The sequence below is a fragment of the Fusarium phalaenopsidis genome (assembly GCF_050370095.1).
Source record: "Fusarium phalaenopsidis strain FUZ10S chromosome Unknown contig_32296, whole genome shotgun sequence".
Lineage (NCBI taxonomy): Eukaryota > Fungi > Ascomycota > Sordariomycetes > Hypocreales > Nectriaceae > Fusarium > Fusarium phalaenopsidis.
The window spans coordinates 2540134-2558763 of NW_028145408.1; the positions used below are offsets into that span (position 1 = coordinate 2540134).

The window sequence follows — 18630 nt, forward strand, 5'->3', positions numbered from 1 at the left end:
GAAATTGAGCCCTTTGCTCCCGCCACCAACACTTTCTCTGACAATCAGAAAGCAGGTGTAACCATCATGAACAATGGCCATCCTGTTCATTCTTTCAGTCTTTTAGTCGGACCGCGCACTCTTGGTCTTCTTGCTTCGCAGCTTCATCATCAAAAAGACAAGAGCATAAGAAGAAATACAGAACAGAGCCGTGATTCCAGTCTGCCAATCGGTTAGTCACACAGTTCGTTACTCAAGAACAAGCCAACTTACGTCTCGCCAGCCATAGTACTCCTCACGAAGGTTGAAAGTCTTTGCATACTCCGCACCCGTGGAATAAGCGCAGTAGTCACAGCTCCCAGTGGCGTTGGGACTGGCCACATATCCAGCATTGGCGCTCAAAAAGTCTGCCACGTATTCACCACATGTCTGACCATCTGGCACATTGAAGCTGGTAAACTCTTCAGGGCGACACTCGACCTTCACATCCCAGATGATGGGACCCATGAGGCCGCCAAAGAGGTAGTGGAAGGGATCGAGGTAGTAGAGCCAGTACTTCCAGAATGGCTGCATGGCGTCGTAAGGGACTACCACACCGCAGAAGGATACCATTCCAGCGCCGATGAGGACGGGGTTCATGATTGCGGCAAAGTACTCGTTTGGCGCGTATGCTGCGATGGCTTGTCCGACGGAGGTGTACAGGAATTCGTAGACTGGACTGGTTAGTGATAGTTCATAGAGGTGAAAGGGGAAACATACAGATCATCTGGAGATAGACGTGGCCCGAGATTCTGGCCTCGACTGGGAAACCGGCTGTAAAGTACCAACAGGCAAAGTACAGCGTGGCACAGACGATCAGGTAAGGAATCTCGGCAACGGTCTGAGAACCGATGAAGGCGATCCAGTGGTAGGTTTTTGACTGTATCATGTTAGAAAGGATAAGAAACAAGGGGGTAAGCAACGTACCTTCTTCTCTCGCGTCTCGAACAAGTCCCTATTGTGCAAGAAATACGGCTGCATTTGATTGATACATCCAGGAGCAACAAAGATAAAGTTGAAGATGGCAAAGAGTCGGAGCTGCAGGTCGAATGTTCCGTCGCCGATCATCCAGAACGTGAAGCCGCTGAAGAGGGCTGCAAAGATGTGCAAGTTGATCTTGTTCCACACATAATCCTACAACGAGTCAGTAAAGGTCAGAGATAGGAAAAATTAACGACTTACCGGAGATCGCCAGAGCTGAATCATCTGTCGGTGGAGGACCGTCTTCCACTGGAACCACTTGGAAGTGGCAAAGCTGGCCGTATCCTCTTCCTGGTCCCGAGTGTTTGCGATGGCTTCCTGGTTCAACTTCTCAAGCTTCTCAAGGGCTCTCGCGCGCTCAGGAGATTGGTTCCAAACGTCAACCCAGTCAACGTCAACTTCGCTGTTGCCTTGGATCACCTCGACGATGTGCTCAGCTGGGTTCGCTCCTTCGGGGCAAGGAGCACCGTTTCTGTCAAAGTAGTCGAGGAGGGTCTTGGAGTATTGACCAGCTGGATATTGTTAGTATAAGCGGGGATGATTGAGGAACTACACTTACTCTCGCCAAAGTAGGCCATCCGTCCACCCTTGGCCAGAAGCAACAGCGAGTCGAAAGCATCAAAGAGAACGGCAGAAGGCTGGTGAATTGTGCACAGAACAGCCTGGCCACCATCGACGAGACGTCGCATGAAACGAACAATGTTGTAAGCAGACTGGCCATCGAGACCTGATGTGGGCTCATCAAGGAAGAGCAGAGTCGGCTTTGCAACCAATTCGACACCGAGAGTAACACGCTTGCGCTGTTCAATGCTGAGACCGGCACCAGGAGCTGATTCTGGTTAGTACTGGCTTCCATTAAGATGATTGGGTAGGAACACTTACTTCCAATGAGAGCATCACAAATGTCTTCAAGCTCCAAAAGCTCAATGATGTGGTCGACGTAGGCAATCTTCTCCTTGTAGGGGATCTCTCTGGGCTGTCGCAGAACAGCCGAGAAAACAAGAGCTTCCTTGACTGTTGCGGTAGCCTCGTGGACATCCATCTGTTCGCAGTATCCCGTCATCCTCTGGAAGGAAATACCCTGAGGCTTTCCGTCGATGAGAATAGAGCCACGAATCTCACCAGCATCTTTGCGTTGAGCGAGAACATCGAGAAGTCTATGTAACCAAGTTAGCCAGGTAGCCAATCAAGTAGTGATACAGGACACTCACGTCGTCTTTCCAGCGCCTGAGCAACCCATCAAGGCAACAAGATTTCCAGGCTGCACATATCCAAACACTTGGTTCAAAAGCTGCTTCTGCGCACCTTGGTACTGCACGAAGTAATCCAGGTTATGCCACGAAAAGGTCGACTGTCGTGTAGCTTGAGTTGACAACTGCAGAGACTCGGTGTTTCGTCCAGCTTCCTTCTCAGGGTCAGAGATCTTCTTGGTTCGCGAACCTCTCTTGTAGAGCAGAACCGAAGACCCTCCGTGGTTGTTTCGAAGTTCGAAGCCGAGTGCCGTGAGACCGATGAGGAAGAACCAGAAGCCGATGATGATACCGAAGCCGCGCCAGATGTGGCCGACGGCATAGCTGTACTGCTGTTGCACGTAGGTGACACCGTCAATCATACCAGAGTCATCGCTGCCGAGAACAGTGCAGCCGCGGTATTCTTGGCTCTGGTTGTCGTAGCCGGGACCAAAGGGGATGTACTGAGGAGCGACACATTCTAGGCTGAGACCTTGGAACTCGTTTGTCATGAGGGATTCGAATGCGTAGGCACCTGGGTTGAGATAAAAGATCCAGCGGAACCAAGGATGCATCTTGCTGAAAGGAATCAGATAGCCTGTTTGTTGTCAGTATCTGGTCAAACACTTGATCAAACTTTTAACAAACCTCCGTAGACAAAGAAGATTGTCGACAACAGTCCAGAGATGTAACTAGCCAGACCAAAGTGGTTAAACATGGCTCCCACAGCTCGGAACAGCTGAATAAAGCAAAGAGTCTCCGCATTAACCACAATCCAGAACGTGAAAAACTTTCCCGCATCAAGCTGCAGTGCACTCATAAAGTACAGAATTAGCGAGAAGCACGTAACCTGCAACATGACGATGGGAATATCCGTGATGGCGTTGGCGATGCAGAAAGCCGTGGGTCTGTAGAAGCCGAACCGCTTGTGCCGCATCAGAATGGGTCGTCCCATGAAGGAGGCTGTCGTCTCGGACATTGACTCGAGGAGGAAGTAGAGGATGGGGAAGAAGAGCACGCCGGGGCGGAGGAAGATTGATTCGCTGGTTAGGGGGAGGTTGTAGAAGAGACTACCGCAGACGAGGGCTTGGAGGATGGCAGAAATGACTTTGATGGAAAGGGAAAGGCGGTCTCCCATCATGATTTGCCATTGTCTGTGAATGTTAGTTACCATCAATATGTGGGAAGGGGTAGTGGATGTACCGTTGCGTGCAGTTGATAACCTGTTCTCGAAGACCAGCAGTGTAAACACCCCTCTTACCAATCCTCCAACTCCTCTGCCTCTTCTCCCTCTCAACAGCCAGCTTCAAATCCTCAACCTGATCATCCATATTCTCCGGCCTCTGCACCAGCCTCGCCATAAGCTGACAAACCTCGCTCCTCTTGTACGCAGCCTCAAACTCCTCAGCCGTGGTCGGGACGCGACCCTCAAAGCCGGGGGCAATCTCTCGCTCAGTCTTGACGGTGACCGAGGTGAGGAAGTCGGCGACGTTGGCGCCACGGGGGCAGACGAAGCCCATTTCTTCAAAGTAGGACTTGGCGGCTGCGCGGAGGCCGTAGTAGATTACGCGGCCTTCAGCGAGGACGAGGACTTTGTCAAAGGCATCGAAGATACCGTTGCCGGCTTGGTAAGTTGTCAGGACCACGGATTTGCCGTTTCGGTCGGCGTCACGGCGGAGGGTCTCGACGAATTCGAGGGCTGTCTTGGAGTCGAGACCTCGGGTTGGTTGATCCCAGAACTGCAGGGGGCTCTGCGCATGGTGTCAGTCATCGATCTTATTGATGAGTATTCGGGACAAACCTGGCTGGCCATGACTTCGGCCAGGGAGACTCTCTTCCTCTCTCCACCAGAAACACCACGGATGAACTCGTTGCCGACCAAAGTCTTTTGCGTGTGACCGATACCTAGGGAGTCAAGAATATGGTTTCGCATATCTTGAACAAAGTGATGTTTCTTCTCCACATGCTCCGGTCTTTCGCGGGGAACCTTGTTTCGGAGAGCAAACTTCATGGTCTGGTTAACAGTGAGAGTCGGGAAGTGGATGTCGTCTAGAGGTCAAGTTAGCTATGATCTTTCGCAGTGAATAAGGTCTTCATACCTTCAGTGTTGAAGACGATCTGTTGTCGGTACTTTTTCGCCTGGTTGTGGTCCATGTTGCCGTACTTTGTATGGCCCGCGACTTCTTGGAAGGCTTCTCGGTGGTTGGAGAGCACGCGGAGGAGAGATGTGCATCCCGAGCCAGGTCTACCAAGAACCAACAACTACGATTCCATGTCAGAGATGTCCTTGATCGAAGAAACGAAAGGCTTACCATTTCGCCTGGGTTGACTTGGCCAGAAACCTCGTTCAAGATGGTCTGCATGCCAGGTTAGTAACTGATGCACAATCGGCCATGACACTAAAGCTGCTTACCCTCATTGGTCGATTATTCCCCTTGAACAAACCTGCCAGCTGACGAGGATCAACTCTCGACCAAAGAGTCTCTCCCAATGCCTCATCAGGGGCCGTAACCCGAACAGTCACATCCTGGAAGGTCAAGGTCAAGCGCTTCTGGATATGATCCTTGCCCCTCTCCTCATCAACGTTCTCCTCGACGTCAGTATCACTCGATGACCCGAAATGAGCATCCCTGTCGCGAACAAAGGATTCGTTCGGCGTTTCGGCAAGGGTGCCGTTGTCGTTGGGAGTGTCGGCCATCTTTGCGCGTCGAGTCAATCGCGTCAACAGAGGAGTCAGCTTGGTCAGATCCAGAGCCGCTCTTGAGCTTATTCGAAGCCTTAAATCAATTATTCTATTCTGTACAGGTCTTGGTATATATGATAGTGAAGCGCCGCGATTACCCAAAAAGTGTCTTACACGCGTATATCCGGACATCCGTAATTCCGCCACATCCGTCGTTTAGAGTCAACAAAGACCCATCCAGTCTCCAAAGCCGGCCAGTAAAGGAATGGGCCTCCCGGAGATAAAATGACAGGATGCAGCCTTTGTAAGGCGTGTCACCATCTGACAAATCATGGAAACGAATCACCCCTTCAAGGTTCGGATTTCAGAACCGGACGGTCCTTACTCCGAGAAAACCTCAGAGATAACCCAGATAAGGGGACCCATCTTGGTCCGCTTGTGGAATTAGAGAGCAAAGTTGAAGGCCTCAGTCGGGTCAAGTGATAAGAATGCCTCCATATTCATAGTGCCAAAGTCAATGTCCCACCCGACATCCGCCGCCGTAAAATCAGCCTGTTCATCCGATCCTACGCCCATGGGAGAAGTCCCATTCACCTGGCTAGTGACGTCAAAGCCAAACGGCATCGAGGGAAACGTGAAAGCCGGCTCCTCCCCAGCAACGCTAGCTGGAGGCATGGCCGGGGAGCCTGGCAGGGTTGAGTGAAGGGTCTGCTGGGACTGAGATTGCCGCATATCCGGGTCCACTTGGTCCTTGAGCTCGAAGCCGGCTGAGCGAACCATTTGCTCGATCGAGGCGATTGTCGTCGGTAGTTGACCCGCGTTGGCCCCTGCTTTGGTAATCATGGACCGGAGGCATCTCAAGCCGGAGTGGATCCAGGGGAGGTTGCGGTGAGCCGTCTTTTTCTCCTGCAGCATGTCAAATGCCAAGGCGTAGCACGCTCCCTCGATAAAGAAGCCGTGATATTTGATATCCTAGTATCGGTTAGAATTGAATAAGAGGATGTAGACAGTAATGCTTACATGACAGAGCGTGTTGGTTGCGCAGGAGCTTGTGAGAAAGCCGATCGAGTTTCTAGCTGCCTCTAGGCAGTACTCGCAAGCATTGTCAAGCCAGGGCGGAGGGGCATGCAGGGTTTCGGCAGAGGTAGGATCAGAAGAGGATTTTTCTTGCTTGAGCTTGGCTCGCAAAATCAAGAACGGCCTGAACGTCAAAAGCAGAGTGTGGTGGTACACTGGACTTTATTAGCAAAGCTTGAGTGAAAAGCATGACAATTGCAACTTACTTGTAGACACCATCGCTTGACATACGCCAAGCTCTCCGCTTGTCGGGCTGACGAGGCCAAACTTCATGTCTTTGAGTTGCTTCTCGGCAAACCGGTGAAGTTCGCGTCGGATTTCGATTGCCGCATTCCACACGGGCAATAATGAATCATGTTTTGGACTGTAGATACGCTTGACGCACTTGTCCATGATTCGTGACAGAGTAACCAAGGATATTAGATGTTTTTGGTCCTTGGGGACAGTAATGGCTGGGCCTGGATCTGGGATGGAACTAGGGCGGCCGACAACAAAGCATTGCCACCTATGTCGGTCAGTAAAGCGTGAGTGACTTTTTGATGCTGTACGTACGTTTCCCAGAAGAACAAACTCCAGAACATGATTCTCCTTTGGTCGGCCTCCGCATTTGATTGTCCTGGGCACATGTCGGCGTCTTTATGCAGGCCAGCGGCGATGGCTTTTCTGACTGCGGTGCCTATATGCAGGAAACTTGAATTTGGCCGTGCTCTTTCTGACTGGAAGTGACCGTGGTACTTGTAAGCTATGAGTTCAAGATCATTGGAAGGGAGACTTATCATCATGAGGTGTATTTGAACCACTTGTATGTTGACAACCTCGTCCAACTTGGCCGCCCCTTGCTTCGCTTTTTGAAACAGAAACTCTGCAATGGCTTCCTCTCCCGTCATGGATGCCCCTAGTCCAATAGCAAGCATGATGATGATAGTTTCTGGTGCATCATAATCAAAGATGCCTGGTGGTTGAAACAGCACGTCCAGACGACGGCGATAGCTGTCCTTGCTCATGACCGGTAGTCCATGCCAGTAGGTGAGAAGATACCTCTCGAGTAGACGATGCGCTGTTTCGGGATTTATCAACATTGCTGAATAGTCTTCTGCAAGTGAAGCTGGTCGTTTGTTGTCGGCAAAGTCTCCAAAGAACAACCTCCGATGGCTAAACAGATCTAGACCAGGGCCAGCCTCTTCAACTCCAGCGCGTGATGCTGGGTCATTAGGAGATATTCCCGCAATCTGATGATAAATAGCGTTGAGGAGGGCGAAATTCGAAGATGGTCCATAGTACAGCTGAAGGTAACATGACGGTGATGCACGATGAGCAGCGGCAACGCTGTTATTGTTGATACTCCTCTCGCTGCCAAACGCCGAGGCAGCTGGAGCCACCGACGCAGCATCCTCAGCCACAGGAGTCGGAGGGACGTTTGTGCCCTCGTCGGAAGGCTCCAGCGACGGCGACGCGGCCATGGCGTCGTGCGACATGATGGACTCATAGGCGGCGGTGCGCGGCTTGACCTTGCGCGTGCGGTTGCGGGCCTTCTCGCGGTAGACGCATCCCAGGCTCCTGAGCCTGCAATTCTGGCAGGGCGTCTCGCCGTTGCACTTGATCTTCTTGACGCGGCATTCCTGGCAGGCCTTTGAGATTCGCCATTTGGTCGCGTTCATGGTCGGGTCGGGTATCGGGTTGGATGAATTTTTGGATGGCTGGCTTACCTATCCTTGGCGGTCCATCTGGTGATGGATCGGCAAGCGGCAGGCCACGCGCTAGAGCGTGTGATTTGTTAAGCGCATAAGACGTCCTTGGTGCATAACGCATCCACTTTGTGCATTCTCGTGGCTCCATTTTTGGGCATCAGGCCACCTTGGTTGCCTCGAGTGACGCAATAGTGGTTCATTTCTGAGACGAGTTTTTGCAGTGTCTCGAGACATTGACTTTATTCACTGGTTAAGTATAACTTCCTACGCCCAGTTGTTCTTGATCACATCTGCAATCACCCCGTGATCCTCATCCTGCTTGAGACCGCTAACGATAACAATGGCGACAATTCCTTCAACTCCCTGAACGCGAATGGGAATTGCGCCTCCGTGGATCGCGTAATCACCCTTGTGCGAGTCCGAGATGGCAAACTTGGCAGCAAACTCCACCTCATCGCCCTTGAACTTGTTGTGCATATACCAAGTGCTGCTCCCAAACCTAAGAACCGTGTTCCTCTTGCGACGAACCCAAGACTCGTTGTCTGGCGTCACACCAGGTCCAGTGACGCTTTGGTAAATAACTTGCGAGCTGTTTGCCAGAGAGATGGAAATCACAGTTGGCTTGCCTTCAACCGCAAAGGGATAAAGACGGGCGTAAAGCAAGTTTCCCAACTCGAAGGCGTCCTCGGTTGTGAATGAGGCCAAAGTAAAGGAATCGCTATCAGCCTTGAGTTCATTCAACTGCAAACACATATTAGCACTTGTCTCTCTTGCAACATCATATGGCGTACATCTGAAGTTGGCTTTGGAATCGGCACTGAGGGGCTCCGATTTCGGATGGCTTCCTGGACCTTGTCCAAGGCCGCACCAGCGGGTGCATTGCGAGTCCACACCTTGGGTGCCATTTCTTATTAACTAAAGATGAGTTGAATAATTTCAAATTGATATGAAGGTTTGAAAGCATAGAGGTGCGATCAGCGAGCTTATGTATGTGCCCGGTTGCATCGGCTGGACCTTCTGGTCGGAGTATTTGCCCGCAAGAACCGCCGAGGAAATAAACTCCGCATTGCACCACCATGTCTTTGTGCGCTTGGCCTAATCCAGTACTAATCCCAGCAGACGACACAAGAATCTATGCATATAAAACGAGCGTTAGGACAATTCAGACGGCCTCCTGTCAGCAGCTGACGTGCTTTCTGAAACAAAGAGTGCGTTGATGCTCTTCTGACGATTACGAGCAACCTGGCGTGCCCGGACGAAACAATACACTTCGCAATTGAAACATTAACTCAATAGGGTAAACTCGTGAGCTAATTTCAATGACAGTAATTAAGTTAACCGGTTAGGTACTGTAGAAGAGAGTATTATGTCTGAGAATGCCTCTTTTTCCGACAGAAATCCCAGCTGATAAACAGCCATAGGGTAGGTCTGCGACTACACCCTCTCCCCTCCTGAATGCCCTCACCTCTTTTTTTTTATCGATAAAAACGGCATCTACCCGTAATTTCAACTGCTGAGTACATTACGCAGATGCAGTTCTCAAATATATTCAGTTTCAGCTCCGGCCAGACCTCCGCCATATCCCGGCGATCTTGCTGTGGGGCAATGCGGACTGCTCTCCGTTTCCAGACAGGGAGCCAAGACAAATCGGTCCGAATAGTTTCAACTCCTCTCCCGATGCGAATAGCAGTAGAAGTGCCCTTAGGAACGCTACTTTCAAGTCATATAGTCGCTGCCATCCTGCTATTATGATGAGGCAACCTACATAGCCTCATAGGATCTTGAAGCTCTGGACAGGCCATTTCCCTTCCTCTATGCTTTCTGAAAGCTCACCATCCACTAAACCAAGAATAAAAGACTCTCCAACATGCCTGAAATGATCATCGCTTCTCCTGAGTATCACGGGCGTACCACCCCCTTTTAGAATCGCCACAATATCTCCTGGCACCGCACCCTTCGGCCCCAGCCCTAGATAACCTTCCCTCGTCTCAACAAACCTCCAACAAATACTCAGATCCGCTAGACGATAATCTAGCTCCATAGCCTCTGTCACGCCCCCCACCGGTTCCCAGTTCGTAAACTCCTGCCGAAGACTGCCTTGGTAGGCGTTGATCTCGTGCTCAAGCCCCTCGACCGACAACACTTTTTCGCAGAATGTGCGGTCGAAATTGTCGTCTAGGACAAAACCCAGGCTTTTGAGGTTCTCCTCGCTGGATTGGCTGGGTCCGTGGACGGATAGAGACTTGAGAAAGTTTATGCCGCGCATAACTGTTTGGCCCGTGACTTTTCTGGTTCTTGTGTGGCACCAGATGATACGCAATACAGCCTGTAGAGGAGGGATGCCGTTTTTGTACTCCTCTGGGTGTCTGGAAATAAACTCGACCAGGAAGTGATACAGAGCCTCCCACTTCTCATTGTCCCCGCTCTCCCAAGAGGACTGCTCGCTGGCCGGCGGGGTTGAAGTATTAGGACTGTTGGCAACCTGGGAAGCTTGGTGTTTCGTATAGGCTTCGATGACATTTTTCATTTCCTTCATCATCTGTGTCATGCCTCCAGACACTTTCCCCTGGGGAAAGCTATGCACCTTGGTGACCACGTCGACTTGAACCCCCGGAACTGTCAAGGTATTGTCTTCTATGCACGCAGTTCCTATGAAGGCCGCAAGGCCGTCTTTGTAGGCTGCTGAAGTCAAAAGTAGGACCTTCATCTGAGACCTGCCTTGCAGGTTCGGAACCCAGGATGGCAATGTGGAGACTTGGTCAAAAAAACCCACCCCGGCATATTGAAGCCACGAAAGCTCCTGAGAAGCATTCTGAAGCCGATTTTTTTCTAGTAGCCTCCTTGCGAGCTCGGTATAGACCTGTCCTAGGGATCTGGTGTAGTCTGGCTTGATATCCAAGTCCGTCAAGGCCAGGAGACCGTAGACGTGATCTCTCGGATCAGTCGCGTCAAGATTAAATCCAGTAATTGTCATGGAAAATCTCTGTTCCATCTCTTTAGGCTTGGATTCTCGACCAAATCGTTGCTGACTGATTACGACGATGCGGGTCCAGTCGATGACGTCTCTTATATAGTACCACGCCGCACTCCCCAAGAAGTTGGGCTTGGCCCGTGGTACAGTTCTTAGAAACTGCTGTATCATATTCATGACGTTCGCGAAAGCTCCAAAGTTGTCAAAACCCATGGCTGAGGTAGGGCATGCCAGGATGAGACGCTTTGCCAGCACGGCTTCCTGAAAGATCCAGACCCGCGTCCAGTATTTCCGTGAGACGAGGTCGTTGATTGCTGACCAGGCAGCGTTGAAGATGGTCAGGATATTTGGAAGGTCCTCATCCTTTGTGACAAAGACGTGGTTATCGCAAAGCTCCGGGTATGGACGTAGCCATTGCAACGATGCCAATGATCGCAAGTCTCTGATATTGTTTTCGCCTGTGCGGGTCATCTCGTGAAGAACTGGCCTCATGGATCGGAATGCCAAGTCCTCATCCTCAGAGCCTAACCACGCGAAGACGCACTCGGCCTGTTGGAAGATCTTTGCCATGAGCTGGACCTGTGCCCCCCGCTCTGGGTTATTCTGCTGGTCGATACAAATAGCGTCTGCCCATAGTAGGAATATCGGGGAACAAGCAGGATGTATGTCTTGAAAGGACGGAGCATGTCGGAGTGCGGCCTCGAGGTTCTTGGTAACTGATACGAGTTGGCTATTGACGACGATATTCTCGCGATCATCGGCGTCTCCCCAAACGTAGGATAAGGCCGCGAACGGTGGAGCGTCATCGAGGGGAACAGTCCTCATGCGACATGTTACCGTAGGACGTAGCTTCGACTCTCGAACGTGGATTTCTAATAGCCGAATATTCGACGATGGGTCGCCGAGTGGCGTGTATATCGGCGAAGACGTAGCCATTGTTGTGCATGACGGTATGAAATATTGAGGTGTGAAACGGCTCTTGTATCTGATTGGATTCAGCCTGATCTTCAAAATCAGCCTACCTGCATGGCACTACCAAATGGCGTTCTAGGCCTGAAAATGGGCGTGGCTATGCAAAACCATGCAGTGGACAAAGGTTTCTGAAGTGTATTAATTCGCTGGGCTCTTTGAACAGGGATATTTCTGGTTGCGTGTGTGATGCTTTCAGCCCATGAATGAAGAGTGCATGCAAACTAGAGCTTTCACCTATCGCACAATGACAAGCGGTGAAAGTAATGATAAGCGACTCATTTTAAATAAGTTTGAGGGTAAGGAGTTCAATATGGCAAACAAAAACGAGACGATTCTGTTATTTCTGATTGTCTTGGAAATGTTGCAATCTCGGCGTGGAATTGCGACATTCAGAACGACACAGTCACATTGGTCAGCTTACAACCAAGATAGTAATTCCATAGTCACCTTATAATATCCCAGGTTCATACATGAAGCTATGCCCGCACCATATGTAGGTACGCGACACTCCATATATCAAGTCAAAGACCACCCGTCTTGTCGCTTTCACTCAATAACAATGCATATCGGATCAGCTTCCGATCTCGCATTGAAGCCTCGATCGCCGAGCCTCGGACTGCCTCAATGAGCCTGTCTTGCTTTGAAAGAAATGAATAACTCAACTATGGAGAATTCTGCCTTGAAAAGCCGACGACTCTTTACCAAAGCCGGCATCGGACCGTGGTGACTGGTCCCGAAAACTCGGATGCCAAGTTCTTTCGGTGGTGGTTCATAATTTGGCCGACTTGTCGTTATCGCCCAAAGACGTCTCCGCAGAATCCGAGAAGAGATGCCTCCTTCTTGGCTGATTGGACAGAACTCGATAGGCAGAATGGGGTTTTTGACGGCTTGGGGCGGCAATGACAAACAAAATGGGGTTGTGGCGGCTATCGGTCACCGGTAGCCAGCTATATCAACTTGCATTTGAGTTGATTTGCCGCTTGCTTGAGTGGTTCGATAACTCTTTCATCTAACACGACTTTTTGTAATCAGCTACAATGACTCTTTCGAATCGCGCGCTCGAGGCTGAGGAGGGCAGTAAGGGAATGGTCATCTGGGATGTCATCACCAACCTGTGGGATCAGTCCAACCCCGACGGTATCGTCAGTCTCGGCGTTGCGGAGAATACCCTGATGCATGACGTCCTCAAGAAGCACATCCACGAGAACATCGCCTTGTCTAATCTGGCATTCACGTATGGAGACGGTACGACGGGGACAAAGAGGGCCAAGCAGGCCGTCGCACGGTTCCTGACGAGGCAGTTGAAGCCGTTCCGAGCAATCGAGCCGGCGCATATTTCCATGACGAATGGATGCAGTGCTGCTATCGAGCACCTTTCCTGGGCGATTGCGGATCCCGGAGACGCCATCCTTCTCGGCCAACCGTACTACGGCACTTTTATTCCCGATCTTACTTGCCGCTTTGGAGCCAAGCTTCTCCCCGTCCCCTTCAACGAAGCCGACCCTCTTGGAGACGATGCTGTGGCCAAGTACGAAGAGGTCATTGTCGACGCTCAGAAGAAGGGTCTCAAAGTTAAAGGTCTCGTCATCAGCCACCCTCATAACCCATTGGGCCGCTGCTACTCTCGCAGTGTCCTTATCGGGCTCATGAAGTTGTGCCAAAAGTATCAGGTTCACTTCATCAGCGATGAGATTTATGCCTTGTCTACTTGGCCTAACACTGTCGACACGAACCCTCCCCCAGTGCCTTTCGAGTCAGCTCTCACTATCGACACTACCGGAGTTATCGACCCGAGTCTCGTGCATGTGCTCTGGGGAATGTCCAAGGACTTTGGTGCTAATGGCATCCGCGTTGGAGCACTTATTTCTCAGGCAAACCCGTCCTTGCACACTGCCCTCGTGGCTGTTGGTCTCTACAGTTCGGTTTCTTCCATCTCAGACCACGTCACGATCAACCTCTTGGAAGACGACGCTTTTGTCGAGTCGTACATGGCCGAGAACCGCAAGAAGCTAGCAACTCAATACGAAAGAGCTGTTTCATGGGCTAAGAAGAATGGCATCACCTACGCCCCAGGCGTCAACGCGGCTTTTTTTCTCTGGGTCGACCTCGGTAAGGCATACAGAGACCGACACAAGGTGGAAGACAACAAGGATATCACAGGATTGGTCATGAAGAAGCTGCTTGAAAAGAAGGTCTTTTTGGCATCTGGAGAGGCCTTTGGATCTGAGAAGCCTGGCTGGTTTAGGATCGTCTTTTCGCATCCTGATGAGTATCTTGACATGGGACTGGACAGAGTGGTTGAAGCATTACAATAGAAGTACAAGTAGTGGAATAATGACATACATGATACCTCACACCAGTGGCATGGCCGACCGGTCCACTCCCCCGTCTGTGAACTTGGTGGCGTCCAAGACATCAGCCCCTGTAACGAAAACACAGTTCTTTCTTCCCTCCCTTCCCACACAACAAACAAGGGTATCAAAATAATAGAAAAGCACGCAGTTTAAAATGTCACTAATCCGCTATCTGAGCAACCTCGGAGCCTTTGCCCATGTGTAAGGGTCCTCCTCCAGCACCTCCCCTCCAACCAGCCGGTATCCGGCCTTTACCAATTCGCTTGCACTAAGAATTACAGAAAATCCAGCCCATGGCCCCTGACTAATGAAATGATCAAACAAGCCCACGCAAATGCCCTTCTTATCCACGACGGCAGCCCCTGACGTGCCCACGGCAGGTCTGGGCGCTATGTCGTCATCCCCAGCGTCTTCAACCTGACCTGTGAAAGCCCAGTGGTAGACCACGCACTGAAAAGGCTCGTCGATATTAAAAGGGTTGATCTTTGGCCTGGCAGATTTGGCGACGATGACGCCGTCCAGATCATTAGCGACTGGACTTCTGAAACGGACCATATGGTTCCAGTCCAGTTGATCGCTCGGGTCCTCACCAAGCAGTCTCCTTACCGGTAACAAATGACCAGTGTTCAAGAAAAGCTGCTGATGAAAGTTGGCCCTTTTGAGGTCGACGAGGGCCACGTCGGTGAAGGGGACCTGGGCTACAGCCCTACCAATGGGTTGCATCTGGCCGGTGGAGAGACTGAAGTAGGCGATTGGATCTCCTCGTCCAATTCCGTGCGCTGAAACAGTCAGAAAGTGCTGGTCTTTCGCGTTCTTCACCAGGATGCCCGAGGTCGTACAGGCCGCTGTCGACGGTGCAGAAGTGGGAGTCCTGGTTCCGGAAATCATGCCAAATACCGGCCCCCGTCTGATCGGGATACAGGCGGGCGTTTCTCTCTCCTTCCACTCCCGCCAATCTGGTCTATCAAAATGCCTCTCTAGGCAGTAGCCAGCAACGCAATTTGCGATCACGCCGGGGAGTTGAGGACGAATAGGGGTCAGATTGACTTCATTGTTCAGCACAATGTAGAACATTGCGTCTGAAGCGAAGATGACCTCTATGAGATCTACCTCAGGGGCGCAATTAGAAAGCTCCCGGGAAAGCTCAGTAGTTATGAGTCGCATCTCCTGGTCGGACAAAGCCCCTTTCCTACCATCAAGCTCTTCGCAGATGGAGACGAGAGGGGATCCAAATCGGACATATCTGGATGGGAAAAGGAGAAACCTTCCATGGCTTCGGCTGTCGTCCTCTCCTATGCTATGCATTGTGAAGGGAACATTGCCTATCGTCAGAGGCCACGGTCGCCGGGGGAGTTGCTTGACTTGAAAATTGATATGGCAATTGTTTCGGCCCTGGGTGATTCTGGTGACTCCGGGCAAGGTGGTCCAGAATATCCTGGGATTGTGATTCCGAGGAATCCGGAGATTGGAGTAAGAGAAGTCTAAATGGGAGACGACGTGTCTCGTGGGGAGAGTGGGGGATTCCATGATGAGGGAAAGGCTGTGTACAGGGACGAGGCTGCCGAAAAAAAGGAAGGATGAGGCTGGACAGGGATGTGAACCAGCATCAATATATAACCAGCATCAATATATCTGTATCGAAGCTCGCTGACCCATGAGTAATAGAGCTACGAGCCTTGGTTGTTGTGCCTATCATACAATGCGTGATGTGTGTCAATCTCGGCGGTATTCTCTTCGCGAGTCCGGGTAGGCAGCCATATGACTCAACAGGGTGTAAATTTATTCGCAATTGTGACCGGTTCTAAGGAATCATGGCTATCTGAGACTCTACAGATACTATAATATTTGCCTTAATGATGGCAAGCGTGAGAGGAAATGAACTGTGCGTATTTTGATACCAATCATGCCAACCATGGGGGTTTAATGGTGGGATGTTCACAACAACAATGAGGCTGTGACCTATGGATAAATAGCCAGTGGCGATGATTACACTTATGTCATGGTTAAAAAGTTTGATGACAGCCGTCAAAATAAGAACGTCTTTGAAAATGATGACCGCATCATTCGTTGTCGTCTATGATGATCACACTTGTCTAATCAGTAATCAGATCAGCCACAACTGCAAGGAACATATGATAACATTCAGAAACATCATGTCATCAGATACTATAGCCCGAGTTCATGTCCCAAGATGTATCGTGGCTAAACCCTATCCCCAAAGCCGGATATGTGGTATAAAAAAGCTCCGTGGCCTCATCAAAACACATCATCCACCTGACATAGCCACCACAGTACTCGTCATCACTTGACACATTCTTCACATTTGGATTAATACACCATGGCCAACGTCAATGTCAATACTCGAGGCCGAAACTCCGAGCATTCACACTCTGATAGAGCAGCATCCAAACGTCAGCGACGCTGGGGCTTGCGGAATGAGAACTTGAGATCTGAACTGCCAGCCGCTATTACATCAACCATGAGGAGCGAGCAACTTGATGTCTACGTAGTCATCTTCTGTATTGACGAGATTACAGAACAACTTCGTGCCGAGCGACTCGATCCGACTAACAGACCCCGGTCTCCATCGCCCCGCCCGAATATGATGGCACTGGCAGACACACGAACACTCGGAGCAACGGTATCGCAGATGTCTCAGGGAGGAGCGGCATCAGCTGGTGGAAACTGCCATGAGGACTGTTCCTGCCTACCGTCCGCCATACGACTATCGCCGGCCCATGATCAAGACCAGCGAGACGGCCTACCTCCCAGTTACCGACTTTCTATCTGTCAACTTCATCGGCCAGATCCTCAGTCCACGGGGTAGGAGTGTCAAGGTGATGGATGGTGAATCCGATGATAACATTTTTCCCTGCGGTAGGGGCGCTGTCAAGGAAGGCAGAGGAAGGGCATGCCTGAAGACTGTTGACTATGACAGGGAGCCTCTTCATTGCCTCATTACCGCGGACTCCCAGCAGAAGATTGACAAGGCCAAGAGGCTACGCTATTGAGACTGCGACATCGACCTCAGGCATGAGAACAAACGAAATGTCCAGCAACTCCGTGACCTCGATATCATGAACGGCACTTTTCGAGGTGATGAAAGTCAACAGCACCAAGGACACGCTAATCGCCCGATCGAGGCTCCCTGATCAGGCGGTGAGTAGTTCTCACCAACAACCGGCCACTGGCAACCAGCAGAACGACAAGTCAACTCCTGATCAAGAGTACCGGCAGTTCATGATGGTGCTTGACACTAACCACGGCCTCTTGTCGAGTGATGGTGTTCATGCCCCCTCTTGGCAGCAGGCTGAACCATTGTCACCGTGGCGCACGGATCTAATGAAGGTATGTACCTTACAACTCAACACACTGGCTACTAACACACCTTGAAATGATTTGGTTGTGATGCTAGCCCTAAGCCGTACTCGTGATTTTGTATTAAATGTGACAAACACTTCCCTCAAATTGGGATTCTATCCAAAAAAAATACAAAAAGAATCTTGTAGAGCAACGACTCGGGGGGTAAAGGGTGAAGGGTGAGATATAGGCTTGGTACTTAGAAGGGTCTGTTTCACTGTGGTTAGCAACGGTTAGAAGTCTAGCAGTATGCCAGTATCACGGGTCTCTTTACTCAAGTCAGGTGTGGAAAGGGGTGCATTGAGATGTTGTCTCAGCCCTGTCCGATTGGCGTGGCCTAGAATTGCCATGTAAAAAGGGGGACAAGACGGGAATGGGGCCGGAACGAGAACATCGGATTTAATCTTGACGCCAGTTGTTTCAACTATCAGATCTTTTTTAGTTTCAGGTGTAGAAGTTTGTGCTTGGCTCTACTCCCACTCCCGGCCAGGGCCTCAGGGGTGGGCAAGTGCTAGCCTCCAACGAATATCCAATAATACATAAATAATCGTCAACTGAATCTTGCTTACAAAAAGCCTGAGCTTTGAGTATGTAGGTGTATTTGGTTAACAAAGACCACAAGAAGCAAATTCAGTAAAAATGCAGATATGTTTGTTCGTCCGAACCTATCACGTTGTTTGCCATTATTCACGTTCTTCTCAGTCGCGAAATAATCGTTTGAGTAAATATTACCCCCATTCACGTCTTGTAACGATCAGATCATACTCCTGAAGGAATTCGGCGAAGATCAGTATAAAGAGGTCTGGCAAATAAGCCACTCGCCTACACCGACATGTCGCCCCTTTTCTTTATGAAAACCTTTGCAAAATAGGCACAAAGCCCGAAACATTGAATGAGCCTGGGCTAATCTTGCGCGATTGGAAAAAGGTGGCTCGAGGGAGCAACTCGCGTATCTAGTCGCGAATTGTGGTGAATTATGGGCGTCCTAGGTGGCTGGCTGACACTCACCGTTTTCCCTAGAAACCAAAGACGATTCAAGAAACCAACCCCCTTGCCTAGGGCTTTAGGAATTTTGCCTTAGGGATCAGCTCCCCTTCATTGATAGGACTGTGGTCGAGACACTCAGCCCAACCTTCCCCTGAGACATTGTTGGTCGCGTGTTTCTGAAGGCGAGACACGTTATTGGAATGAAAAGATCGATTAAGCTGCCACCAACAGCTCTATTATGTCGTCTCTTATTATTCAGGGTCGGCCCTGATGGTCGCATCTATCGAACCATCCTCCCCAAACCGCTGCC

The 18630-nt window shown here is 50.5% G+C and overlaps 5 protein-coding genes across 5 annotated transcripts; 1 reads left to right on the forward strand and 4 right to left on the reverse strand.

The window, feature by feature from the left end:
* Positions 1-102: 102 nt before the first annotated feature.
* Positions 103-4926, reverse strand: LRP88_06374 (ABC-2 type transporter-domain-containing protein; the record flags this gene model as incomplete). Its single annotated transcript, XM_083242913.1, has 14 exons — positions 103-201; positions 253-692; positions 808-898; positions 946-1152; positions 1201-1511; positions 1559-1828; positions 1882-2156; positions 2211-2826; positions 2877-3382; positions 3432-3979; positions 4030-4277; positions 4328-4490; positions 4541-4585; positions 4642-4926. 14 exons carry the CDS (start codon positions 4924-4926, stop codon positions 103-105), a joined length of 4104 nt encoding a protein of 1367 aa, XP_083101849.1.
* Positions 4927-5355: 429 nt separating this feature from the next.
* On the reverse strand, positions 5356-7646 carry LRP88_06375 (uncharacterized protein; the record flags this gene model as incomplete). The annotated part of the gene is made up of 4 exons (XM_083242914.1): positions 5356-5883; positions 5932-6143; positions 6195-6493; positions 6541-7646. 4 exons carry the CDS (start codon positions 7644-7646, stop codon positions 5356-5358), a joined length of 2145 nt encoding a protein of 714 aa, XP_083101850.1.
* Positions 7647-7940: 294 nt separating this feature from the next.
* On the reverse strand, positions 7941-8581 carry LRP88_06376 (uncharacterized protein; the record flags this gene model as incomplete). Its single annotated transcript, XM_083242915.1, has 2 exons — positions 7941-8417; positions 8468-8581. The coding sequence occupies 2 exons, from the start codon at positions 8579-8581 to the stop codon at positions 7941-7943; spliced, it is 591 nt and encodes a 196-aa protein (XP_083101851.1).
* Positions 8582-9556: 975 nt separating this feature from the next.
* On the reverse strand, positions 9557-11583 carry LRP88_06377 (HET domain-containing protein; the record flags this gene model as incomplete). Its single annotated transcript, XM_083242916.1, has 2 exons — positions 9557-9593; positions 9674-11583. The coding sequence occupies 2 exons, from the start codon at positions 11581-11583 to the stop codon at positions 9557-9559; spliced, it is 1947 nt and encodes a 648-aa protein (XP_083101852.1).
* A 1073-nt stretch (positions 11584-12656) lies between these two features.
* Positions 12657-13934, forward strand: LRP88_06378 (pyridoxal phosphate-dependent transferase; the record flags this gene model as incomplete). The annotated part of the gene is made up of 1 exon (XM_083242917.1): positions 12657-13934. One exon carries the CDS (start codon positions 12657-12659, stop codon positions 13932-13934), a length of 1278 nt encoding a protein of 425 aa, XP_083101853.1.
* Between the last annotated feature and the right edge of the window lie 4696 nt (positions 13935-18630).